General features: G+C 44.9%; 1 protein-coding gene across 19 annotated transcripts in view; it reads right to left on the bottom strand.

Moving 5' to 3' along the window:
• Nucleotides 1-12854, bottom strand: part of fryl (furry homolog, like) — a 450071-nt gene that overhangs the window by 170064 nt on the left and 267153 nt on the right. For all 19 annotated transcript variants that reach the window (XM_067987951.1, XM_067987806.1, XM_067987858.1 and 16 more), the window contains 2 exons: nt 3866-3998; nt 1633-1740 (listed from right to left, as the gene is read on the bottom strand). In XM_067987951.1, the coding sequence (XP_067844052.1) occupies nt 1633-1740; nt 3866-3998 (241 nt within the window). The remainder of the gene's footprint in view (nt 1-1632; nt 1741-3865; nt 3999-12854) is intronic.

Below are 12854 nucleotides of genomic sequence, written 5' to 3'. Positions count from 1 at the left end.
GCACGTCGCAGATGGCACTACCCTCGCCACAGGGTCCACAGACCGAGGCGCAGCTCCCCGGACCTCTCCGAGCAGCAGTGCACACGGAGGAGCAGATTCACTCGACATGTAGTCGTGGAGATCTGCAGGCTCTTTCATGCCGAGCTGCTCCTGGCTGGCCCCAGCACCATCTGCTTACCTGTCGCTGCCAAAGTCACCACTGCTGTCCACAACTTCTCCACCGCATCCTTCCAGGGTGCAGCCGGGTACACCGCCGATGTCTCTCAGTCGTCTGCGCGGAAGAGCCCTGCAAATACACCTGCACCTACTCTGCAGTAACACAATGGGTGGCATCAGTGGTGTGTCCTCATAGTGATACCCAGGAGCGGGCATTAATGCACACAACAGACAGGATTCGCGGAGACATGGCAGTGGTGGTGCCAATCTAATGTGTGATGTTTGTTGCTCTGAAATTCAAAATAGGTAACACCCATGGCAAACCCTCAGACACCCTTGTGCATCCCCTTCATGCTCACGACACGTTTGCCGTACGCTGCCTACTGCACGTATGTGATGCATGTCCTGTGGCTGCAGCACAGGTAGTGGCAGGTTGAGTGAGGCTGGCCATGAAAGAGATGCACGAGAGGGTGAGTATGAGATAGAGCCATGAGATTGTATGAGTATTGGGTTGAGTGGTAGTGGCGGGATGAGTACTGGCGAGGTGAGTAGGTGCAGGTAAGATGAGGATGAGGTTTGAGTGGGTATGAGGGGTGATGTGACAGAGTTGTGTTGGCAGTGCTGAAGGAGATGTGGGTTGGGGGCAGTGATGTGGCAGACGGAGTGTAGGGGAAAGACTACGTGTAATCACTTTGGCTGACCTACTGAGGTCATTGGAGCGCCTCCTGCACTGTATGCAGGTGGGCGATATGTTGGTGATGCAGGTGACCCCTTCTGCCACCTCGAGCCAGGCCTTCTTGGTGGCAGAGGCAGGCCGCTTCCTCCCGCACGCCGGGTGGAAGATCTCTGTCCTCCCCCTCCTCCTCACCCCATCTGATGATACCTGGGGTGAGGCATCATTAAACTGGGAGCAGCCTTCCCCCTGGGCTGCTCCATGCTGTAATTTGTTCCATTGGTTGCAGCATCTGTCAGTGGAGGATTGCGCCTTTAACTGGAGAGCCTCCAGCTGACAGATCGTACTGCGCATGCGCAGCCCGCCCGACGCACAGACCAGCAGCGCGGAGCCCGGAGGAGCAGGGAAATTATTCCAATTAGTGGATTGCCTGCTACGATCGCGCGGGCAACCCACGAATTTCACCGGGCGCGGAGGCCACGCACCCGAAACCCAACCCGCCGGAAACACGCAGGCCTGCTAAAATCAGGCCCACAGACTCTGAGATAGCAGATTGACATGATTGACCAAATTCGCAGGGGAGGTTAACTTTCAAAATTCAGGCAAGGGCATGATGTGGTGGGTTCCACTTGAAGTCTATTGGATGAATTTACATTCTACTGCTAGGAGTTATTTTGGAGACTCTTTGACATCATGCTAACCTATAGGATACATTTTAAGCTGTTCATTGTTGCTATTTTCTATGATGTGGAAGATCTAAAATTTATAAATTGTGTTAACTTTCAGTAAAACAAATGCATTACCTTGCCAACAGTTCAACAAGTTCTGCCCTGCTCATGCCATCTGGAATTAGCCTGGGTATAGCAGCCACACAAGTCCGGAAGAGGTCTATTTTAGGCTTCCTTTCCCCCCTATTAAAACATAAAACATTGTGAAATAATTAACCACAGCAGCTCTTAAGGATCTTGCATAACCATAAAGGATTGTACCAGAGAAAGTTGCTGAAATTATTTTTTAATTCTTTCACCTATTGGTTTTCTGGTCAGCTGGTCATAAAAAAGTCTATTGCAGTCCTTAATAGGTTACAGCAGTGAGCAATAGAGATTTTCAAGTATCAGTAATTTCAATTGTCAGGAAATGTTACAGAAATTTGGCTTATTTTGAATGGAAAAAAGATGTCGAGGTGATATAGTTTGTTTTAAGACTGTGAAGGGAATTGACAAAATTGATCTTGGCAAATTGTTCACAAATATCAGGAGACTACTAGTTAGAAATTTGTAAATCAGCAAGTAAGAAGGAACGCTAGGTTAAACTGTTTAGCGCAAAGGGAGAAAATTGTGGAAAGAACAGGGAAGGTTATTGAAACAAATAGTATATGGGTTCAAGAGGCAATTAGTCGCATTTCTGGGAAGAGAAAGGAATGAGATGTGATAAAAAGGTGGATATGTGTAGTTGATCTATGAAAAAGGGAATGCTTTGTTTGGAGAAAGTGCACTGCCACTTAAATATGTGAACGATGATGAACCTCAAGCACATTTGATAGATTCTGAGGCAAGTATTACTAATTATCACCAACAAACCTACTTAAAGGAACGGTTTATATGATTCCAATACGTATTAAACAATCTGAAAGGACCTTCAGTTTAGATTTTCCTTGTACAGACTGTCATCTCCACAGATGAATTTTTAACAGGTACATTTGCTATCCTTAATCCTTAATCTAAATGCGATGTAATTTAAATATAGAACAGTGAGATAATGTAAAAAATTGTAAAAGTTGTCAAAACTCCAATTTTTGTATCTAGCAGAGGTCTCTGCAGTAATAAGCTCTAATTATAGAATCATACCACACAGAAGGAGGCCATTCAGCCCATTGTGTCTGTGCCAGCTCTTTTGAAAGAGCTATCCAATTAGCCTCACTCCCCTGCTCTTTCCCCATAGCCGTGCAAATTTATCCTTTTCAAGTAATATCCAATTCCCTTTTGAAAGTTACTACTGAATCTGCTTCCACCACTCCTTCAGGCAGTGCATTCCAGATCATAACAACAATTTGTATTGTAAAAGCAATTTCTCTTAATTTTCTCGCTGGACTTTTTGCCAATTATCTTAAATCTGTGTCCCCGGTTACTGATCTTCCTGCTGGTGGAAACAGTTTCTCCCCATCTACTCTATCAAAACCCTTCATAATTTTGAACACCTCCATCAAATCTCCCCTTAACCTTCTCTGGTCTAAGGAGGACAATCCCAGCTTCTCCAGTCTCTCCACATAACTTAAGTCCCTCATCCCTGGTACCATTCTGGTTAATCTCCTCTGCAGTAATACATAATTGTTGTAATGAGCGATAATACATTCACAGCAAAACAAATTAATTGAGCACATTTGCAGTTCAAAACTGAGCACAGAGTAATTTAGTGCAGGTTATGACTGCAATGGGTTAAAAATTAAAGTTTATTAAACAAATTTTTCCTTAAGGAACTCAGAACTAGAGTCCAAATTCAGCTGAATCAAAAAAAGTGTAATTCGTCCACCCACCTAGTCTATAATTATTCTACTATTAAATATAGCAAACCAGACTTACAGCTCACAGTTAAGAGCATTAGGAATGCAGGTTTCAATTCCAGTGGCCATGAATAAATCTGTAGCACACACTATTGAAGCCCTCCCAGCTAAAGGGAGGCAAAGTGTAGAGGCTTTGAAGGCAATAGAATGTTTTATAAAAGGTTCTCTTTTTATAAAAGGATATAACAACAACAATCAACCTACAAACCCACACAAATCAGATGCAACATAAAGTCCTGATCCTGCAGAAACTGATGCATAAGCCGTTTCATAAAATACCAAATTGTCTCTTAGCTTATGGAAACAAAAGTCAACCAACATCAGGCCTTTTGGTAATACAATTCTCATTAGAAGTGATTTCTAGGCAATATTAAAATGTTATTTGAAAGCATGTTAGTTGTTTTTAGCGTTTATAGTCCCAAAAAGGTTTTATCCATTTCTGATTTCTTTTGCAATTTTACGTGTCCAGTGCTTACGTGATCATGTCTTCAGGCTCCTTGTTGGACATCTGTACGTTAGTCATACTCATAGATCTTCCCACCTCCTTGTCCAAATGTCTAAGAATGCTATCAAGAGCCTTCCTCACTTGGGGGTAGTAAGATGACATTCCTAATAGACAAAGATAATTGGCATTATTACACTACCTTGTTCAAATTTTTGAACAAAAACAAAACGATTAAGCAAATATGAAATGTCTATAAGGAAAACTAGGAAATTATGTTACAAGTAACTGATGTAGCAGCAGACATTTTTTAAAAATCTTATTGGAGACATAAGCAGTACTAGAGTGCAATTCCAGTTATTAAAAATGTCAGGAGAATGACTGATTAATTACAAACAAGCTGAAAAATACAAAGTCTGTTACAGAGTCAGCATCCAAGAGCATCCAACAAGAGTAAAGGTGGTAAAATCAAGCCAAGTTATAAGAAAGATTTATAGAAATGTTACATTGAAGCTTAACCAAATGTCTAAAAGGTTCTCGTCCTCCATTTTTTTAATACCTACTGTCTATGAAATCCATTATTTATCTCCAACCCCAGGGAAATCCCCACACATGCATTTACAAAAGACAGATAATACCTGACAAATTTATTTGTATTTTTAAAAATAATATTTTGTGGCTAACGTAAAAGGGAATCTAAAAGTCTTCTATAGACATATAAATAGTAAACAGGTAGTAAGAGGAGGGGTGGAGCCAATTAGGGACCAAAAGGGAGATCTACGCATGGATGCAGAGGGTGTGGCTGAGGTACTAAATGAGTACTTTGCATCTGTCTTTACCAAGGAAGAAGATGCTGCCAAAGTCACTGCAAAAGAGGAGGTAGTCGAGATACTGGATGGGCTAAACATTGATAAAGGAGGTACTAAAAAGGCTGGCTGTACTTAAAGTAGATAAGTCACCTGGTCCAGATGGGATGTATCCTAGGTTGCTGAGGGAAGTAAGGGTGGAAATTGCGAAGGTACTGGCCATAATTTTCCAATCCTCCTTAGATACGGGGGTGGTGCCAGAGGAATGGAGAATTGTAAATGTTACACTCTTGTCCAAAAAAAGGGTGGACGGATAAATCCAGCAACTATAGGCCAGTCAGTTTAACCTCGGTGGTGTGGAAGCTTTGGAAATGATAATCCGGGACAAAATTAATAGTCACTTGGCCAAGTGTGAGTTGATAAAGGAAAGCCAGCATGGATTTGTTAAAGGCAAATCGTGTTTAACTAACTTGATTGAGTTTTTCGAGGAGTAACAGAGAGGGACGATGAGGGCAATGTGGTTGATGTGTATGTGGACTTTCAAAAGGCGTTTGATAAAGTGCCACATAATAGGCTTGTCAGCAAAATTGAAGCCCATGGAATAAAAAGGGCAGTGGCAGCATGGATATGAAATTGGCTAAGTGACAGGAAACAGAGAATAGTAGTGAACGGTTGTTTTTCGGACTGGGGGAAGGTATACAGTGGTATTCCCCAGGGGTCGGTATTAGGACTATTGCTTTTTTTAATATATATTAATGACTTGGACTTGGATGTACAGGGTACAATTTCAAAATTTGCAGATGACAAAAACTTGGAAGCATAGCAAACAGTGAGGAGGATAGTGATAGACTTCAAGGGGACATAGACAGGCTGGTGGAATGGGTGGACACATGGCAGATGAAATCAGGAAAATGACTGATTAATTACAAACAAGCTAGCCTGATAGCTACACTGGAAAAATACAAAGTCTGTTACAGAATCAGCATCCAAGATAATCTAACAAGAGTAAAGGTGGTAAAAGCAAGCCAAGTTATAAGAAAGATTTATAGAAATATTACATTGAAGCTTAGCCAAATGTCTAAAAGGTTCTTGTCCTCCATTTTTTTTAAATACCTACTGTCTATGAAATCCATTATTTATCTTCAACCCCAGGGAAATCCCCACACATGCATTTATGAAAGACAGATAATACCTGACAAATTTATTTGTATTCTTTAATATAATATTTTGCAGCTAACATAAAAGGGAATCCAAAAGTCTTCTATAGGCATATAAATAGTAAACATCCAATTCTGGGCACCACACTTTAGGAAGGATGTCTCACTTTAGACAGGGTGCAGAAAAGATTTACTAGAATAATTCCAGGGTTGAGGGACTTCAGTTACGTAGGTAGACTGGAGAAGCTGGGGTTGTTCTCCTTATAACAGAGAAGGTTAAGAGGAGATTTGATAGAAGTGTTCAAAATCATGAAGGGTTTAGATAAGGTAAATCAAAAGAGAAACTGTTCCCATTGGTGGAAGGGTCGAGAACCAGAGGACACAGATTTAAGGTGATTAAGAGAACCAAAGGCAACGTGAGGAAATCTTTTCTTTCACACAGCAGGTAGTTATGATCTGGAATGCACTACCTGAAAGGGTGGTGGAAGCAGATTCAATCGTGGCTTTCAAAAAGGAATTGGATAAACACTTGAAGGGAAAAAATATGCAGGGCTACAGGGAAAGAGCAGGGTAATGGGACTAACTGGATTCCTCTTACAAAGAGGCTCGATTGGCTTCCTTCTGTGCTGTGATCATTCTATGATTCTATGACAGCATAGGGATGAATATTTTATGCCACACATGTAGACTGAATATCAATGAGGTAGCTTATTTATGGACTCAGCAATTTTGACTTCCAAAATCATACCAGTCATCGTACAACATATACAATGATGCTGTTTTTTAACCTGTCCTCCCTGGTTACTATAAAGAAAAACTGAAAACAATCTGTAATTACCAGTACAACTCAAAGAACACTATTTCAACAGAAAGGGGTAAGACAGATATCCATTTATTAAATGAAATTTCTCATGAGATTAGAGACAGATTTTCAATTTCCTTATCATGTTTTGGAGTGAAAGGATGGAACTAAAATATTTAGAAGCTGCCTACTAATTTCTACTGCTTCAATGTGTGTACACCAGACAGGTTACCTCAACAACTGTTACACAACTGCATCACAGTATACCAGCAGGTTATGTACATAATGAAAATACTACATAATGAAACATCTTAGAAACATAAATAAGCTGGTAGAATCAGTGATCAAGTGGTATAAAAATATATGACTACAATTTTTTTGATAAACCATCCAATCCATCCTGCACTGGTGTCTTCTTGGGAGGTTTTTTCCTTACTCCTCTCACGCTACAGGAGAGTTTCACAGGTACCCTTCAGCACCTTGCCCAAGTTGCCAGTCTTCACATTTGAGTCTGGATGAAGTGTCAGCCTGTCCCTTGATCACTGGGCTCTCTAGCAAAGACCAATTCCATTCTTACTTGTGTCTAACCTCCAGCAGGAGTCTTCGGGAAACAATCAGCAGTAGAAATCCTGATCATTTTTTCCCTTTTTCTAGTCTGGAGGTATTGAAGCCCATTGTAGCACTACAATGTTACAGCTATAGTCCTAAACACATACAATCTGCTGTCCAATCTAAGACTAGCTAATTCAGCATAGACCAGAGTTCACACCTGGGACTTTTCTGGTTCAGTCTTGCATCAAGTAGTCAATGTATTTCATGAGCCATCAGGGGCAGTACATCCTTTACTTCTTGACTTACAAAAGCTTTTGATAAGATACCCCCAGGGGCAATGGTTACAATTAAATTCATGGGATCTAAGATCCCAAGATAATAAGCAGGTCATTAATGTAAACGAAAACAGTAGTGGTTCAAAAATTGAGCCCTGGGGCACCTTTGCTTAGTACTTTCCCCCAACCCTACCTATCTCCTCCAATGAGTACACATTGCTTTCTATCTTGCCGCCAGTTTCTTGTCCATTCCCAGGGTTTACCCTGAATGACCATATCTTTGAGTTTGACTAGCCTTTCAGGGAGGATTTTGTTAAAGGCTTTTCCACAGTGCACTTGGATGTTGCTTCCTCAAAGTTGTTGAGGTAGTTAGTCAGGCATGTTGCTCCCTTTCTGAATCCATGTTGGCTACTGTTTACTAGGAGTTATTATTAAAATACAGATACTCCTCAATTTCACTCCTGACAATCAATTCCAGTGCTTTACTTGGAATGGAGGCGAGACTAATGAGTTTGTAGTTGTCTGTGTCCGATCTTTCTCTGTTTTTGAATACAGGCACTACATTGGCCTGTTTCTAATCTACTGGTATCCACTCTCCCGCTCCCCCCCCACCTCCCATTGTGCCTACTCTTTGAAAGAGCTATCCAATTAATCCTACTCCACTGCTCTTTCCCCATAGCTTAGCAAGTTTTTCCCTTCCAGGTATTTATCCAATTCCCTTTTGAAAGTTATTATTGAAACTGCTTCCACCACCCTTTCAGGCAGTGCATTACAGATCATAACAACTCACTTCCTCATGTAGCCCCTGGTTCTTTTGCCAATTACCTTAAATCTGTGTCCTCTGGTTGCTGATCCTTCTGCCACTAGAAACAGTCTCTCCTTATTTACTCTATCAAATCTCCCCTTAACCTTCTCTGCTCTAAGAAGAACAACTCCAGCTTCTCTAGTCTTTCCACATAACTGAAGTCCCACATCCCTGGTACCATTCTACTAAATCTCCTCAGACCCCTCTCCCCAGCTTTGACACCCTTCCTAAAGGGTACTAAATTGTACACAATGGCCCTGATATTACCAGGGAGGCGGGATGGCAGCGGTGGGGGGGGTGACTGGGTAACCCGCCCAGTGAAATTGATCCGTTCCCCACGCGATTGCGGGTAAATTGAAGGCACTTACCATGGCTTCTGGGTTTCCCGTCATCAACCTGTGCAGCGGACGGACTGCGCACCCGCATCACAGGCTGTCAGTTGGAGGAGCCCTATTTAAAGAGGCAGTTCACCAATGCTGCTCCTGCAGCAACCAGCCAAAAGTACAGCATGGAGCAGACCGGGGAAAGGCTGCTCCCAGATTTAACGATGCCTCACTCCAGGTCCTACTGGATAGGGTGAGGAGGAGAAGGGAGATTTTCTACCCAGCGGACGGGAGGAAGTGGCCTGTCTCTGCCACCATGAAGGCCTGGCTCGAGGTAGCAGAGGAGGTCACCAGCAGCAGCAACGTCTCCCATACCTGGATCCAGTGCAGGATGCGCTTCAATGACCTAACTAGGTTAGCCAAAGTGAGTACAGTTACTCATTCCCCTACACTCAGTCTTCCACATCACCGCCCCCAGCCCACAACTCCTTCTGCACTGCCAACGCTACTCTATCACATCACTCCTCACACCCATTCAAACCTCATCCTCAACTTACCTGCACTTACTCATCTCCCCAGTATTCATCCCTTCACTACCACTCAACCCAATCCTCATACAATATCATGGTTCTGTCTCATACTCACCCTCTGATGCATCTCTTTCACGGTCAGCCTCACTCAAACCAATACATTCAGCGGTTGGCCACGTCACCATCCCTCACTCACGCCTGTCTACTTTCTCCCCTTATAGGAGGAGAGCCCAGAATGCATGGGAGAGGGCGGAGATCAGAGGGGGGCCTCAACATCAGGTCGTCCTCACGAACGCGGAGCAGGAAGCTCTTGAAGAGAGCCGCACCCTCGGGTGCCTGTCCGTCGGGGGCGCCGAGACTGCTGCCCAACAAACGGCTGGTGACAGAACTTTAACATTCAGCACTCACTATAGAAAATGATGTTAACATGCCTTGCCATTTTCAGCACCTCAACATCTGTCATCATGCTTAATATTGCCTTCTGTTCTCTTAGAGGGCCTTCAGCGACCGCCACGACGGTGGAGGGTGATTACTCAGAGGACCTGCCGGCCTCTGAGGGGGCACCGTCACATCTGAGTAAGCCATCCACCAGTGCAGATACACACACCTTGGTGGATCCCCATCCTCAGTTAGTTGGGGTCCCACATGGTGAGGCACCACACACATGAGCACGAGCAGTCACTGGTGGCAGGGGTAGCTATGGAGAGTCTGCGTCGGTTGGGAGCACTCTTCTCCAGGCTCTGCTCAACTGGACCCAGATGCTGAACCCTGGGGGCCATCCTTTAAAAGGAGAATGATCGACGGGCAGCAGCACATTTGTGAGGTGCTGGAACAGGTGCCACGCGCATTCTCCACAATCGTGCAGAGGATGGAGGAGTCCAGCTCCTGCATGAGTGGAATGGTGGCACAGGTACAGGAGGGAATCTCTGAGATACTGTGACAGGGACATCCGGGCATTTCTGAGACAGTGTCGCAGGTACGTGTGGGAATGTCTGCGATGGAGGGAAGGCTAGCCTCCATCAAGCTTCAAGCACGGCTCACCAATGAGTCCATTGAGGCCCTGACAACGGCCCTTCGGACTCAGGATGAGCAACATTCTGCCACCTTAAACAGGCAGGCAGATACACTAGCACTGGCCTTACAAGGCTTCACACGTCCTCCAAACTGTCGTCCAGCAGGGTGGTAGGAGTGATGTGACCTGGCCCAGGAGAGGGATGATGGCAAAAGGGGTCATGGAAGTGGGGATGCCACTCAAAGCACTCCCACATCTCACCCGTCGCCCCCCTAACAACCAGTACCCGCAATGCTGCCTCCTCTCCGGTGGTCGAGTCTGCCCCTGCAGAGGTGCAGGTGGAGCAATCTTTGGAGGAGCCCTCACGGGCACCGAAACCCAGAGGGCGTAGGCCCAAAGCATCTAAACGGTCAGGGCATGAAGAAGAGTAACTTGCCACTACCTTTGCTGCAGCCAGAGGGGAAGCACCATGTAGGAGTAGTCGTAAACGTTAGGTAAAGGTTTTGTGAGCACAAAGGGGATGCACAAGGGTGTTTGACACTTTCTCAAGCTTTTTATTTATATTTGATTTTCGTTAATGGCACATTAAATATTATTATTGTCACCACTACTGCCACGTCTTGGCCATTCTTGACTGGCTTGTGTAATAAGTCCCTTTCATGAAGTTCACCATGAACACCCACACTTGATGCCACCCACTGGGTCGCCTTACAGTGGGTGTATGTGTAGTTGCACAACTATTTTGTGCAGGTGCCTGTGGCGCAGCACTGTGTTGTGGAGCTCCACGTGGCGGAGGTGGACGGCGCGCCTGGCGAGGCTGGTGATGTTGCTCGTCCTCGGATGAAGTGATGAATACAGTTATGGCCCCCCAATCCTGACAGTGTGAGTTTGAGCGGGTCCGCAAAGTAGGTAAATGTGTTCGCACAGCAGAGTTTAGGGTATAAATTAATAATTTTGAGTGGAAAGACAAAGGTGTTGCAGCCAAAACTTTGTCTGAAGAGACAGACTGCCCTGCTGCAATAAATGAGGTATTCCCCACAATTGTCAAATAATCCTTTGCATCTCCCACCGGCTGCTGGCTGAAACACATCTGCTCCAACAGGGAGTGTTTCCCACAGCACGGGAAACACGCTGAGGATCCTTCAAAATTGCACCCCTGCCAAAATCTCCAGTCAATGAGGTCTGTCAAATAACAATGTAAATTATCATCTCGCCGGCTTTAATTGCCGGTGGGAGTCCCGCATGCGGGAGCTGCACGCACACCAATGCTAGAATCCGTTATTAAGGAAGTAGTAGCAGGACATTTGGAGACTCATAATACAACCAAGGAGAGTCAACATGGTTTTATGAAGGGGAAATCGCATCTGACAAATTTATTAGAGTTCTTTGAGGAAGTAACGGGCAGGGTGGATAAAGGGGAACCAATGGATGCAGTATATTTGGATTTCCAAAAGGCATTCGATAAGGTGCCACATAAAAGATTACTGCACAAGATAAGAACTCATGGTGTTGGAGGTAATATACTGGCATGGATAGAGGATTGGCTAACTAACAGAAAACAAAGAGTCGGGATAAAAGGGTCATTTTCAAAATGGCAATCTGTAACTAATGGGGTGCCACAGGGCTCAGTGCTGGGGCCTCAACTATTTACAATATATATCAGTGACTTGGATGAAGGAACAGAGTGTCTTGTGGCCAAATTTGCTGATGATACAAAGATAGGTGGAAAAGCAAGTTGTGATGAGGACACAAAGGACTCGATTTTCGGACGTTCAAGCGGGTGCGTTCGTGGCAATTAAAGCCGGCGGGATCCCACTTAAATCAATTAATTGGATACTTCAGGTCGTTAGCAGACCTGATTTGTAGGATATTTTATGAGGGGTGGGATTTTCATCTAAACTGAGAGTGTACTGGGGGAAACACTCCCAATTGAAATGGACGTGTTGCAGCCACCAGCCTGTGGCAGCTGCAAAGGTCCATTTGACAGGTGGGGGTTGAGACCCTCACTCATTGCAGGAGACCACTCTGTCACTTTGGACAAAGTTTGGCCTGCACCACCCTCCTGCTAACACTAAAATTCACCAACTTGCAACCTCAACCCCGGTGTGCAGACACATTTACCTACCTTGCAAACCCCCTCAAACGTACATCTTCTGGATGGGGGCTGCCATAGCTGCAGTCACGACCTCCTCGGAGGACGAACAGCATCACCAGCCTCGCCGTCCACCTCTGACACGTGGAGCTCCACAACACAGTGCTGTGACACATCCACCTGCACAGCAGGAGGGAGGGCAACCACAGAGAGAGATGCGTCACAGAAGGCACGACCCTCGCCACAAGGTCTACAGACAGAGGGTCAGCTTGCTGGACCTCTCTGAACAGCAGTGCACATGGAGGCTCAGAGAAACTCGACATGTAGTCATGGACATCTGCAGCCTCCTTCATGCTGAGCTGCTCCTGGCTGGCCCGAGCACCATCTTCTTACCTGTCGCTGTCAAAGTCACCACTGCCCTCAACAACTTTTCCTCCACATCTTTCAATTGTGCCACCGGGGACGGCGCGGCGTCTCTCAGTCGTCTGCACAAAAGAGCCCTGCAAATACACCTACACCCACTCTGCAGTGACACAATGGGTGGCATCAGTTGTGGGTCTTCATGGTGATCCTCAGGAAAGGGCATTATTGCACAAACCAGACAAGATTCGCAAAGACGTGGCAGTAGTGGTGACAATATAATATGTAATGTGAGTTGATCACAAATTA

The sequence above is a fragment of the Heptranchias perlo genome, chromosome 1 (genome assembly GCF_035084215.1).
Source record: "Heptranchias perlo isolate sHepPer1 chromosome 1, sHepPer1.hap1, whole genome shotgun sequence".
In the NCBI taxonomy this organism is placed as follows: domain Eukaryota; kingdom Metazoa; phylum Chordata; class Chondrichthyes; order Hexanchiformes; family Hexanchidae; genus Heptranchias; species Heptranchias perlo.
This window is presented reverse-complemented; position numbering and strand designations above follow the sequence as displayed.